Here is a 14423-nt window from a genome sequence, read left to right as displayed (position 1 = left end):
TTTGAGGATAAACAAACAATGAAATAATGGTGGTACAGTGGATCCTCATGTTTTCATCGGGAATGACCCCAACTTATGAACCATGCACCTTTTGTCCACCAAATGATCTTGCATCCATCTCCTGTTGCTGTTAGTCAATAAAGTAAAAAAAAATTGGCTATATAATATTTTGTAATCAACTGCATATCAACGCACTAGAATAATATTGTCTGAACAAAAGGGCTCCAACTGCGCAATGTTGCCCTGAGGCAACAAACAAACAAACAAAAAAAACAACAACACAGTTTCAGCATATAAATTATAAAGAAATGATCTACAATGCTTCTTTACATACTCACAGACATTAAAATATTTTTAGTTAGAGTTACCCAAAATTTAAACATGAAGGTTAAACAAGGTGTAGCATGCAACTCTGGTTCATAAAAACGACTGCCCCTCTTCCAAGTAAATGGTCACATCAACCTCAATACCTCTTTTATTTGGACAAAAATATTTCTGGTGGTACTTTAAATTATGCGACCTCCCCCCTCTCCCCCCCAAAATAAAATAAAATAAAATAAAGGAGCAACGTGAGGTGCAGATATGTGGTTTGTTGCCTGAGGGCAACGCCATGACATAGAGGGTTAATGTTTCTGCAACAAACCCCTGAGGACCTCTGGATTCACACTGGGGTTGAACTACACTCAATTTACTAATATGTGAATTCTGAAGGATTTTGGTTTACAAAGGAAAAAGAAGCATAAATTCATTTTCTTCTACATCAGTAATCCTGTTTTTCTCATATAGGTTACTATTTCTTAAGCTTTCAGTAGATTGATTTCAGCTTGGCATTTTTTCATTGCACAGCAGATCCGTTTCCTCAGATTATCATAAATGTGTAAGTCTGAAATGACCGGAGAACATGGATTTGAACAAAAGATTTCCTCAAGTTTAGTCTTAGATCCATTTCTCCATGATCATTCTGCTTTTAGATTCCCTCCATGTTTTTAAATTAAGTATCGTGCCTCAGCTGTAGGAAACGTGACTTCTGGCAGAACATTTGTTCACTCCTGGATATTCCTTCCCGTGTTGCGGTCCAACATAGTGTTATGTCATAGCCTGAGCATACTGTAGTGTCACCCTTCAGTGCAGTTTTTCCTCATCCTCTTGTTTCTTTTCTCACTCAGTTTGTGCCACATAGACCATGATCCAGCTCAACTTGGACGCAGCGTGGCTCTTTAAACTTTAAACCAGGAAGATTTGAAGAGGACAGATATTAATCGGTGTGATTGTGTTTCTGAAATCCTGTTGACAGCTTGTATGTATATTATTCTCATATACAGACAATCTGTGCTGCACAGAGACATAGCATATGTTTCTTTCTGTCTCGGCAGGGGGGCTTTCCTTGTGGAAACTTTTAAGGGTTTTGGCAAAAGCAGAGAGCGGTGACCACAGGCAGCTTTACTTGCCTTGCTTAGTGTTAAAGTATTTTCAAATTATGGTTTGGGAAAAAATTCTGAACCCAACATCAGCATCACGTCATCATTTTGGTTATAGAGGTCGGATATTTGCTCTGACTTTAGTTTCTCTCTGTGAGTAGTTAGCTAAAAGAGCGTTTTTCTTTAACTCGCAGGTTTTGTGAACAGAGCAGTGTTGCGGCTTTCTGTACCTGCGGAAATTTGCTTGTTGTTGATGAGATGGCAGCAGTTGATCAAACCACAGTTGTGGAAGATCTGAAGCCATTTCAAGATTTTAGAAATATCATTATCTCAGGCAAAAACTTTAAAGAAATGTAAACATGTAGTTTGCGTGTAAATTATCTGGATGATTTATCTTATTAAATAATACATAATTTTGCAGAATAAACTGTATTTTTGCTGTAATTAAGGTTTTGATTTTGATGCCTCCGAGTGGGGAGTAGTGCGTTGGTGGTTAAAGCTGCACAGCGGGAAGGTTCTAGACTCAATTCAAATCCCGCACAGCATATCTTTGCGGAGACTTCATGTTCCCCAAAGCATACATGGGTTCTCGCCAGGTGCTCCGGCTTCCTCCTGCAGTGCCAAAACAAACATGTGAGGTTAATTTTCTTCCTTACTTAGACATGTATGCTGGTCCGTCCTCTCTCTCTCTCTGGTGTTGTAGTGGACTGCCCACTTATTTGTTACAAATCATCTGTATTTTACAGCTAATCTTTGGATTGTATTGAGTAATATGTCATAAAAACCATTGGATAGTTTGACAGTACTGAAATATCTCCCATCTCGTGACACTTTTATTTTACTTTATTTCTATTTTAGATTTTTTTCTAGTTTTATTTAACTTATTTAGTTCAATTTTTTTTTATTTAGTTCAAATGATTGTGATGTAAGCCTGTTACAATAAGCAACAAGTCAATTAATCACATAATAAATTAAAATGAGATTAATAATTTCTATTTGCATGATTTAGGTTTTTTTTTCATGTCTCTCTTGCTACCAAAGACTGGATGACAAATGGCTTCAGCCTGGAGCACTGCTCTCAACCATCCCCATTTTGAAGGATGATTGGGTTTACAGAGACTTCAGCAAATTTGTGTGTTTTGTTTTAGTTTGGATGGTTAAAATGTTTTCCAGTTACAGCGTTAGGTGATCGTTAGAAATTAAAGGTTTATTGGTCTGAGAGAGGCTGTACTTCCAATGTTATTCCATTACCATTATATTAATCGGAAAATAATCTCAAAATGACAATATCATCTTTTATCACAATAACGTCTGAGACAATTAATCGTCCAGAAAATTTATCGTGACAAGCCTATTCATATGGCAGTAGAAGAGGAGTTACATTTTTAAAATGTGCTTTGTCATTCGAAACCCAGACTTCTCTAACTTGGCGCTGCCTTTATTCTGAAGCATTATAATGTGTTATCTCAAACTCTGAGGTCACTGTACAGCCTTGTCTGGAAAGCAAAACTTATTGCCTATTTATAAAGGGAGTATTACAGAAGTCAAAGAAAGGAGCCGACAGTCATGCTCATCTTCTCAGATTTTCAGTTTTCTGACATTTTCCCAAGAGGCGGTGCTACTTTAAGTTTCAAGTGTGAAATCCACAAAGCCGTTTAAATTTTTTTTTCTTTTTGTTTAATGTTATTAAATAACACAACCCACTTCCCCATTGACTTCATAGTTACATTAGATTTACTGTTCTGTGTGAAATCATATCTTGACCCAATTCAAAGGCAATTCGTATTTTTCACAGTGTTAAAACCTGGTTGTTGTTGTCTTTTTATCTTTCCACTGAAAGTTGCTGTGAACAGTAACTCAGCCAGCAATGCACAAAATTACAGGGCTGCGCAAATGTAAACACATGTTGGGGAGTAGATCGTGATTTAATGTTGCTCTGCCTGAATGCAGCCTGGTGAGAAGTTCGTCTTATCAGAATAATCACAACCCCTCTTTCTGTTCTCCCTCCCTCCTCCAGAATAGTTCGCGATTATCTGAGTGGAGCTCCATTTTCCTCCTACCAGGAGTCCATGTACTTTTCTCGCTTCCTGCAGTGGAAATGGTTGGAAAGGTGGGTAGAGCCAGCAAATGCAAAGCATCTACTGTGATCTTGTTTATGGAGAACATTTAGACTGTACTGCTTTCTCTTGGTCTTAGAAAATGGCTGATACCAGAGGCTATTAGTCATTTAAGCAGCAGCAGCAATGTTTGCTCTAATACATAAAGGTGGGGCTGCCAATCAGTCTGTCTCTGCGAGTGGTTAATAATTTATACTTTGCATAATGGTTGGAGGAAAAGAGCAGGATGGAAACAGCAGTCATCAGAGTGGATTAATAATAAATTAGACCATTAATCTGTCTGTAACATCACATGGTGTGTCAGAGTGAAATCAGCTGGTATATTAAGCCCTATTTTTCTCCTTTAACACAATTCTCTCCTGTTTTTTTACATCTCCTTCTTGTTTGTTTGTTGTTTTTTTATCCCTGCAGGCAACCTGTAACCAAAAATACCTTCAGACATTACAGAGTACTAGGAAAAGGTGGATTTGGCGAGGTAAGATCAGGTTGTCTGTTGTGTAATTGTTTTATATTTAATATTAAATAGGTAGACCAAGTTGTTTAGATTTACATGAGCCCATTCCGCTGGTTTTCTCAGGTTTGTGCCTGCCAAGTACGTGCCACCGGTAAGATGTATGCCTGTAAAAAGCTGGAAAAGAAACGGGTGAAGAAGAGAAAAGGTGAAGCAATGGCACTAAACGAAAAACGCATATTAGAAAAAGTTAACAGTAGTTTTGTAGTAAGTACGACTTTTTTTCTTATTCAACCTTTCCCTGAATTGCATCTGTGTTGTATGCATGCTTGCCTGGTGCTTGCGGCTGCAGGATCCTGCAAATTAAAGCCAATGACATGTTTGCAAATCCTTTAATCGTCACCTGCTAAAAGTTAGATGCAGGAAACCGGAGTTCTGCTTGTTTGGTTTTGAGGAGATTTATTACAATGAAACAACAACAAAAAAAATTGTCTTGAATGATTTCAAGAAAATGTCAACATTCTGACCACTTATGTTGCATGAATGCATTGAATCAAAGCCATATTCAGTATTTTATTTAGAGGATGCAAACATCTGAAATTTGGGTTTATTTGCAGCACGCCGTCAGCCTCAAATGTTCCAGTATTTCCTTGAAACTGATTGGACATTTATTCTTGCCTACAAATTGTCATAGCTTTATCTTATTGTCTGCGAGTCAGACTGTGTTGCAGGTAAACACACACTTAAAACCAAATATATTCTCACTGCCTGAAATTAAGTGAGTCGGTTAGGATTAATAAAATAATTTCTATTTGCTAAATGCCAGAATGATGACTGCTTTCTTTGGAATTATATTTTATTTCCATTTGTTCATCCGTTCAAACAATTCGATACAAGCATAAATAGCATGTCCTGCCATCATTCTGCCCAGGAAAGGCCCAGAGATAAAGCTGTCTTGGTTTGTATAAACCCCATAAAAACATCCAGACAGCTTGGACTAGATTTAGCCAGAATCTTCCTCGACAGCGTCGTCATCCATCTTGAAATGAGTCCTGTACTGGTTTGGGCTGAAAGACCACTCGGCGAGGAAGAAGCCATTGCTCCAAAAACAACAAAGAAAGCCAGATTACAGTTTACAAATGCACACAGGGGCGAAGACCTTCAGTTTTGGAGATATGTCCGATGGTCTGATGAAACTAAAGTAGAACCGTGGGACATTGTTCTTCTTGATTGGAAGAATAATGGAGAGGCTTACAAACCAGAGAACATCATTCTAACTGTAAAGTACAGTGTTGGCAGCATCATGATATGTGGACCGAACATTTCACAAAATAGATGGCCTAATGATGAAGGAACATTTTCTCAGCGAGGAAGTTGAAGCTTAGGCATAAAATAAACCGATATCATAAGCATACTACCAAATTATTAACAAAGTAGCCTTAAGGACAACAGAACTAATGTTTAAGTGGGGCCATCACAAAGCCCTGACCTCAGGCGTTTAGAAAAATCTGGTCAGAGCTTAAGAAGCTACGTTTGCAAAACTTCCTGCAAACCTTAGTTCATAGATCTATCAAATAATTAAGGGATGTGTTTGAAATAATAATACTTTTCTTTCTTTTATTCTAGATTTTAGTAGATGCAGACAATTTCAATAATCTTAACTGACCTATAAACAGAAAACTTGTATTTTGATTAAATGCCAGACAAACGGAGAAGTGATGGTCCTCTTCTCGTACAATGTACGCAAATATTTGGTCTCAGCTGCATAGTTTTTGTGGGGAGAAAAATCAAATGAAGTCCACTTTCTGAACGCTCTCTTTTCTCTTGCTGTTTATAAGCTCTGGCTATCGCAGAAGTTTTGTTTTTACCAGTATCAGCCTTTTACTTGTTCTTTCCCAATGAAACAATCAAAAAAGAAATGGAAATACCTAGATTTATATAGTTACCCTGCTGTATGCTGTTATCAGCTCTCAAGCTCAGCTGCACAACCAGGAATGTGTGTTTCTCTTTCCATTTGCTCCAAGTGTTTACACAAACATACTTCACTGCAGAAGAAGGAAGTGTACTTTTGCCACGATTTACTTCTGTTAGATAAATCAATGAATGTTGGAAGTTTGACTTTTTTATAATTCTTTTAAATCTCAGATGAGCTGGATGGACAGACCATTTTGAGATAATAATAGAGCAAAAATGAAGTCCAATATTGATCATTATTGTCCTCCAACTAATAAATTAGCTTGTTCAACCAACATTGGACATAAAAATCGGTGGACAAACAAAAACAAACTTGATTTGGATTAGAAGACATGCAGGACATGCAGCATTGCTCTTTGATAAGCGATGCTGCATGTCCTGCAGAAGTCATGTTCACAGTAGCCTAAGCAATAGCTGGCTGTGTGTGTGGGTGTGCATGTGTGTGTGTGTGGTTATTGACATCATTGCTGTGGATTACATAATGTTGTGTTGAATTTCCCATGTGGTCTTATGACTCGGACTGCTAGATGGCCTTTTTCAGCTTTATTCTCGATAATGATCACATATTATTTTGGTGTAAAGATTTGCACTTCAGTAGGACTGTAGTGGAACAAAGATGAGAGCTTTGAGATCTGCAACAGCTTCACTCCTAGACACAAAATCTAACCAAATACTTTTGGTGTAGTTTCTTGTGCAAATATCTTAGTATTGTCTTACAAGTAGCTTTTCACCAAGATATAGTTCCACTGGCAGATTACACCAACAAGTAGATTTTCTTCAATATTGAATTATTGACTTAAAACAAACTCCTATTTATTGCTGAAATGTTGCTTGTAAATTAGTTTTGTCTTATTTTGAGTGTACTAAATTATTTGCACTGCAAACTAGACCAAAAATGCTGTGTAAGATTTTGTGCTTTTACAATGTTTTTGTGCTTTTCCGACAAGAATTGCGATTGAAAAAGGATTCCGATACGGATTTAGATTGCCGTGGGAATCATTTTGACCGTCCCCTGTGGGAACACGTACAGACTGTCGCAGAACGATGGTATTGGATGTTTCGCTCCGTAGCGCTGTGCCTCGGAACCTCTCCGTTCTCTCCACTTGTAGCCAACGGCTGTGTCGAGGTTGTGCAGAGTGTTGGATTAGTCGATTTCTGATGCAGCGTGAGTTATGTTGTGCGCCCTTGATTTGAGTGAGTCATGATAGAGGCATGTTCATTCACGCACACACACACACACACACACGCACACACAGAGGCTGGATTGGGTATGTTGCCGAACCTCAGACTTGCAGCTCCAGTCACCTGGGATTGGCACATGTTTTTTTTATTTTTTTTATTATTATTACACATGTGTGTGTTGGTTCTGGGTGCTGCAGGCAGAACTGATGACTCTTGATGTGCCTCTCTACCTACAAGAGCAGTACAGTTGCCTGGAAACGCTGACCAAACAGCAGCAGTGAGGAGAAGAGTCAAGTGCTCTCTCCAAGTCCTCGTTCCTCTCTCACAGTATTGTTCTTTACCTTTTTGTGATTGGTGCACACTATTAGTCAATGCATACCATTAGCCTGCTGCATGTTTTACACAATGAGCCACCCGTGTGCTTTCAGTGTGGGAGGATACATGGGAATTTGAGCCACAGGGGTGATTCTGCTCTGATGTCTGTAGCAGGGGAAGTGAGATAGCGCTACCGCACTGTGGTGCAGTTTGTTTCCCATCTTTTTGACTTGTGCTTTACTCTAATATCTATCAGTGTTGATGCAAGCACAAAATAGACAGCAGTATAAAGGAAAGAAGCTGTAGTAAGAGTTTTGCTTAGATTTAATTGGTAAAAACATTTTTTTATTCTTGTGGATTTCAAAGGTGGTTCAATAAATACTGCAGATATAGATTTTTTTTTTTTTAAATATGTAATTTGATCCATTTTTATTATTTGAAAAAATTTTACTTTCAGGCTGCAAGGTAGAGTAGTTGATAGCATTGTTGCCTTGTATTTGAACCCCTGCAAGGACAAATAGGTGTAGATGATGAATGGATGAATTTTGTTCATTTTGTCTAGCTTTAATTCTTCCTTTTTTTTTTTGCTCAAATCCTTATCAGAATCCTTTAGTCTAAATTGGAAAATGCGAATGAAATGAAAACGACAATTGGCAGTGAGAAATCAAAATCAGATTAGAATGTCTCAGTTTTTTGGGCCGTTTAATGTTTTTATAGTGAAATTACACTACATCCTTGTGGTGGGCATTTATTGTATCGCTTATTATTTATCATGAAAAATTTCTTATCACAGTAAGTATTTGTGATTCATTATTGCTTTGACAAGTTTCTATTAATCATGTCAAATACAATACAAAACTGACAGTGTTGTCAGAAATTATGTTTTTACTATTTGCTCCACAAGAGCATCAGTAAATGTGAGTAAATTAAAAAAATTCATTAATTCACAGTGTCCAGTTTTAGTAAATCAGTTTGTTTTTTTTAAGTTTCCTTTTTCAAATGGGTATGTTTCTCAAAAGTAGTATTTGTGTTTGTGAATGCTGAGCCATGCAGTCACAGCCGTACAGTTGCCTAAAAGAGAAGGGATAATTTTTTTTTAAATCTTTTTTTATTATTATTATTGTCACAATTGTACCATAAAATATCACAATAAAATTCTATATGCTGGTTGTTTGTTGCTCACTTGGCCCATAGGAACATTTTCCTTCCCTCCTTGTACTTTCTCTCTCTACATGCTCCATAGCAGTTGGGATCCCTCCTGATGGCAGCAGCATTTTACACAACTGCACATGCACACACTGTACCCTGTGTGTCACTGACCCACAGCAGGGAAGTGAGGAGAAGGGGGGAGGCTTGTGGGAAAGAAGGAAAAAGGAGAGTGATTGATGATGGAATGAGAGCAGCAAGATGGATTTTCCATCTCTGGGATACATCTTCTTTGGGTTTCACGTTGTGTATATTCCTGACAATCCATTTGGGATAATTGATGAATATTTGGGGAGCATTATACAATTCGGATATGAGAGTTGTGCCCCATCCTCTCATTTCTCTCTCTTTATCCAACTCCTCCCACCCAGTCTCTGATCCATGTTCACTACCTCTCCCGTAAATTTCTTTCTTCTTCTTTTTTTTTTTCCCCCTCCCTCCTCCAGGTTAGTTTAGCTTATGCCTATGAGACCAAGGACGCGCTGTGCCTGGTCTTGACCTTAATGAATGGTGGTGACTTAAAATTCCACATCTACAACATGGGAAACTCTGGCTTTGACGAGCAAAGAGCCCTTTTCTACGCTGCTGAGATCTGCTGTGGCCTTGAGGATCTGCACCGCGAGAGGATAGTCTACAGGTGACGCTTTACCTACTGGAGGTTTTTGGGGATATTCTGAGGATGCAATCTGTTGTTTCAGAGAAAATGTTTCTGAAGGACAATTTGAATTACGTACAGATTCTTAGAAGGCATAATGCATCTGTCAAAGTCATTGCGAAATGGGAACATAAACACAGGTGTTCATAGAAGTAAACGACGCTGCTAAATCTCCAGGCCACAAGCAGCTATAACCGCACAAACATGTTCATTGATCTCTGCGTGTGTCAGAGGAAACAGCTGGCTGTGCTGTGGTTTCAGTTCGCACTGTTTTAGTTCGGGCTTGAGTCACTGATTTGAGGTCATTTTCAGATCTCTGGTTTGACCAGGTTTTGAAATTGAATTATTTTCTGCTTATATGTTGGATTGTAAGCAAAGTCTTATTTCTTTTTTAAATATGTACACACATATATAATGTTGGCATATTGGATTGAAAGAAGGTTTAAGGAAAATTGTGAGGATATTTCTATTTAACCTGTAAAATAAACGTAATTTCAGAAAAAAAAGTTGAGACATCACCTTGCATAGCTCTGCATTAAACATCAAATTTCCCAACATCTTAATTTGCTCCTCTGGTAAAGATCAAAACTGCATTTGAGAGCATTTATTCTTCATTTATGATGTTGTACTCTTACTCTTCTAAAATATTGTTTTTTTTGAGACCACCTCTAATTTCAGAAGCAGCTCATAACTTGTTGTTTGTTGCAGAGATTTGAAGCCTGAAAACATCCTTCTGGATGACCGTGGTATGTCGCCTTTTTTAGTTCTACATCAATTTTTGGCTCAAAATGTGCTTCTTGTCCTTCATTTTTCATTTCAGAATTTTGGTCTACAATGTCCAAATCAAACAAGCTGTACTGTATCTGCCTGTTTTCACTGGCTGCAGAGGCACTGTTTTAAGTTTGCCTAACTCTCTCCTTACACTCCTTCTTGCATTAACATTAATTTGCTCACATCCATCTTGAAGTAAAAGAATACCCCACCTCTCTTTCGGCCGGTTTTTCCCTGAACTTATTTCTTGCTTCAGTGTAACTCAAGCACATCCCCAGCCGTGTGTATTTCTGCAGATGTTACTTACAGGCCCTGTTTTTGTTAAATTACTGGTATTCAGAAAATTTCTGGTAAACAACCCGTCGTTTGCTTTTGCTCAGGGCACATTCGGATCTCTGACTTGGGTCTCGCTGTTCAGATCCCTGAAGGGGAGACGATACGAGGGAGAGTGGGCACAGTTGGATACATGGGTAAGAACTTCAACATGTTGGTCCATCAGCTCCTTTCGTCCCATTTCGACTCTTTCTGTATACACTTTATTTGACCTTTACTTACCCAGAAAATAACTCATAAAGATTAAGAAGTTGTAGTCTCAGCTCTCTTTCCTGCTGCTGTCGAACCGCTTTACGTCACAGTCCACCCGCTGCTTCTCGTCCACTCCGCAGCTCCTGAGGTGATCCAGAACGAAAGCTACACCTTCTGCCCGGACTGGTGGGGTCTGGGCTGTCTGATCTTCGAGATGATCCAGGGCCAGTCGCCCTTCCGGAAACGCAAGGAGCGAGTCAAGCGGGAGGAGGTGGACAGACGGGTGCGCGAGGACCAGGAGGAGTACTCTGATAAGTTCTCAGAGGATGCGAAGGACATCTGCAGGCAGGTGAGGAGGAAGAGACTGAAGGGACAAATATCTCACTGTGAGATTAGGACAACGGTAAAGAACCTCTATAACCCATAGAAACTTTGCAGCCTTAGCTAATTATAAATAGATTTTTCTTGAGCTGTAAAATGTGCATCTTCTTCATAAGAAAGTGTCTTCAGTCAGAGGCTTCTTCAAACGCACTGTAATACAGACTGCTACAGGAGGTCTTTCCTGCCCACATCCATCGGCATCCATAGTAACTCTGAAGAATCTTGAATTAATGAGTTATAGCAACATTTAATTTCCCTTTGGAATCAATAAAGTATTTTTCAATTGAATGAAGATAAGAAGGAAGGTGGCTTATGTTCTCTAAATCTTTTTATGAAAAAAATAAAATAAAATTGTGTTTTCTGTTTAGGATTTAGAGCAAAGAAAAGCAAATTTTATCAGGAAAGATGAAAGACATTCCTTGAAGTAATTTCCATCGAAGAGGAAAATAAGTAAAGCAAATCATTCTGAACAAAAATTGATTCCTTGTGCCGTTACTGTCACTTTGTTGTGGAGGTTTTATGCAGATATTTAATTGGTACGTAGAAAAGTAAATTTTCTAAACTAAAATATTTAATTGTATTTTATATAAAAATATTGTTCATTTATATATCATCTGGACAAATTATACATTCTCATTTATAACAGTACTGACCATTTGTAATTATTTAAAATAATTATTTTGTCTAACAAACTGTTACCTACTGTCACTATTTCCACTACAGTTTCATGTGGCTGTATTATTTCCCTTCACAAATTTGAAGAGCGAACCTCTAAGTGTGTGTGTTTCTGAGACCAGGAGCACTGGGACATTTTTATGTTGTTTTTTTTTGTTGTTTTTTTTTTTAACTTAGTGGAATATTTTGACCCAGAGTTCAGCATTTTTAAAGTCTCCCCAGTGAGAAGAGGAGTCAGGGAGACTCAGGGAAGAAGGGCCTCTGGGTAGAAGGTAAATATGGAAGAGGAGAGAGCGCAGCAGGAGAGGGAGGGGCGTCGGTCTCTGGGACGCCAGAGGGACGGCGACTTCTACCGCCAGAAATAGATGAGTGAGCCGAGTGGATGACAAGATTTTAAATCTGCTTGGAATTTTGTGTTATTTATGCAAAAGATATAAAAAGAAAGGCAAGCTAGGTTTTATTAGTATTAACTACACTCTTTCTTGCTGCATTAGCACTTTGCAGGAAGGGTTTGTGTTTTTAATATTTACCTCTCAGAAAGGTCTTTGAGAAAAGCGAAAAATTTTATTTCTCGAACCGTTCCTTTGTTGCCCTCCTCCCTAACAGGAAACCTACTAGCAGGCGTCATTTGCCTGCCTCTCTTCAGTCGGACCTTTTGAAGGTTCAGATGTTTGAATCTGTTTTTCCTTCCTCCTGCTGGGTTTCAGCTCCTGGCCAAGGACCCCAAGGAGAGGCTCGGCTGTCGGGGTTGCGGGGCCACCGAGGTCAAGCAGCACCCCATCTTCAGAAACATCAACTTCAAACGGCTGGAGGCCAACATGCTGGACCCTCCCTTCATACCAGATGTAAGAGAGACGGACACACACACACAGGCGCACGCCCACACACACACACGGCACGTTAAGGCGCAGTCCGTCCGTATGCAGGAAATGCCATTGTCAGAAGGAAATGGGTTTATCATGGCAGCCAGTGGCTGTGGTGGAACCAATGTGTGATTGTAGTTTAATTTCAGCTCAACAGCTCAGTTTATATGGAATAAACTGGACCAGTAGATTTCTTTAGTTATGAATGTTGAATTTGAGAGACTTTGTTGGTAGTCAAATCATAGTCATTGCATGACTACGATTGGACGTGTCTTTGTATGTAGCCTCTCTGAAGTGATGCTTTGTAGAACCATTTTTAGGTATCGAGTCTTGCCACAGATGCTGAACTATGTTTAGGTCTGAACTTTGATTGGGCCGTTCTAACATGATTATGATCTAAACCAATCTATCGTAGTTCTGGCTGTGTGCAGGATTTAGAGCGGCAAGGAATGATTATTCTGATAATTAGCCGCAGAACTGAATACAAAAAATAGCACATTCTGCTGATTTTTTTAATTTAACCACTTAAGCCTATTTCATACAATATCTAATGAACACTCGGATCATTTGCAGCTAAAATCATACAAAAGAAATACTTTAATAAACTCTTTGTGCTTCACTTAACATCGATGTTGTACAGCTGATCTGTTGATTATTTTTTCAATTTAAAATTGGATATGAAAAGGTGTTTAATAACAAAATTTTACACAATTTGAAACTAAAACTATGGCAGTGTAAGGGTTCTGGATAGAAAATATTTACAAAGGTTTTTCATCTAAAATGCTTAATGTATATATTCTTTGCAGGGTTTGGCTTAATCACATCGTGGAGAGTGTTTATCAGCATATGGACCTTTTTGATTATTCAGTGACTAAATCAGTTGACATTTATGTGGATAATTGTTTGATCATGATTAATCTGATTAATTGTTGAACCTCCAGCCAGTTCGAATTTCACATCCTTACACGTGTTAGTCTCCCATGGATTTAAGTAAACTGCAAAGAGCACTTCTTATAGCTTTCCTTCAACAATTTTTCCAATGACTCAAGCTGCTGTAAGATTTGAAAGACGTTTTACAGATTTTGCATCGCTTGTTCATTCTTCTTCCAGCTGTTTTTTTTTCCCACCCCAAGCGTCTTACGTCCTTTGTTTTCCTCCTTTCTGTCCCTCTCTCAGCCTCGAGCCGTGTACTGTAAAGACGTCCTGGACATCGAGCAGTTCTCCACTGTCAAAGGCGTGAACCTTGACCCCACGGACGACGACTTCTACTCAAAGTTTGTCACAGGCAGTGTCTCCATCCCGTGGCAGAACGAGGTACTGCAGCCTGAAATGACGTCATCCTTGAAATCCCACAGCAATGACCTCACACAGGAATGTCTGATAGCTACCAAATAGAAAAAAAGTCTGTTTCCTGAGTGCTTGGTTGCCTTGCAGTAGAAGTAAGGTGTTTAAAAATATAATGTGGGATTTGTTGATTTTGCTCGTAGATGATTGAGATGGAGTGCTTCAAAGAAATCAACATCTATGAGACCGACGGGATGCTGTGCCCAGACCTGGACATTAACCGGCCCAACCCTCCACCGAAGCGGGGCTTCTTCTACCGCCTGTTCAGAAGAGAGGCAAGTGCTAGCGCTCCGGCGACTGTCCGAGGGGGTGGGGGCTAAGGTACTTCCTGCTTTCCTGGCTTTCCTTTTCTGTTGTCCATCCCACAGGCCTTGTCCAAACTCAGAAAGGACATTACTTCACATGGACTCTGAAGGTTTTATTAATGCACCTTTGTGGGTTTGTTAGAATAAGGCCTGTCTCTTGCCTTTGTCCTTTTTCTGGGGTTGACTGATTCACTCCTTTTTATGTCCTCTCTGCTATTCACTGTAAAACTGACATTTTCAT

At 39.0% G+C, this 14423-nt stretch overlaps 1 protein-coding gene across 2 annotated transcripts in view; it reads left to right on the top strand.

Annotated features, from left to right (window-relative positions):
• The window catches only part of grk4 (G protein-coupled receptor kinase 4), a 53692-nt gene that overhangs the window by 34966 nt on the left and 4303 nt on the right, over window positions 1-14423 (top strand). The window contains exons 6-15 of one of the 2 annotated variants that reach the window (XM_044113607.1): window positions 3436-3528; window positions 3947-4010; window positions 4113-4253; window positions 9110-9300; window positions 10027-10064; window positions 10470-10559; window positions 10755-10963; window positions 12378-12515; window positions 13710-13847; window positions 14021-14152. In XM_044113607.1, the coding sequence (XP_043969542.1) occupies window positions 3436-3528; window positions 3947-4010; window positions 4113-4253; window positions 9110-9300; window positions 10027-10064; window positions 10470-10559; window positions 10755-10963; window positions 12378-12515; window positions 13710-13847; window positions 14021-14152 (1234 nt within the window). Of the gene's footprint in view, window positions 1-3435; window positions 3529-3946; window positions 4011-4112; window positions 4254-9109; window positions 9301-10026; window positions 10065-10469; window positions 10560-10754; window positions 10964-12377; window positions 12516-13709; window positions 13848-14020; window positions 14199-14423 lie in introns of both variants that reach the window. The other variant, XM_044113608.1, reaches the window with a different exon arrangement.

The sequence above is a fragment of the Gambusia affinis genome, linkage group LG04 (genome assembly GCF_019740435.1).
Source record: "Gambusia affinis linkage group LG04, SWU_Gaff_1.0, whole genome shotgun sequence".
NCBI lineage: Eukaryota > Metazoa > Chordata > Actinopteri > Cyprinodontiformes > Poeciliidae > Gambusia > Gambusia affinis.
This window is presented reverse-complemented; position numbering and strand designations above follow the sequence as displayed.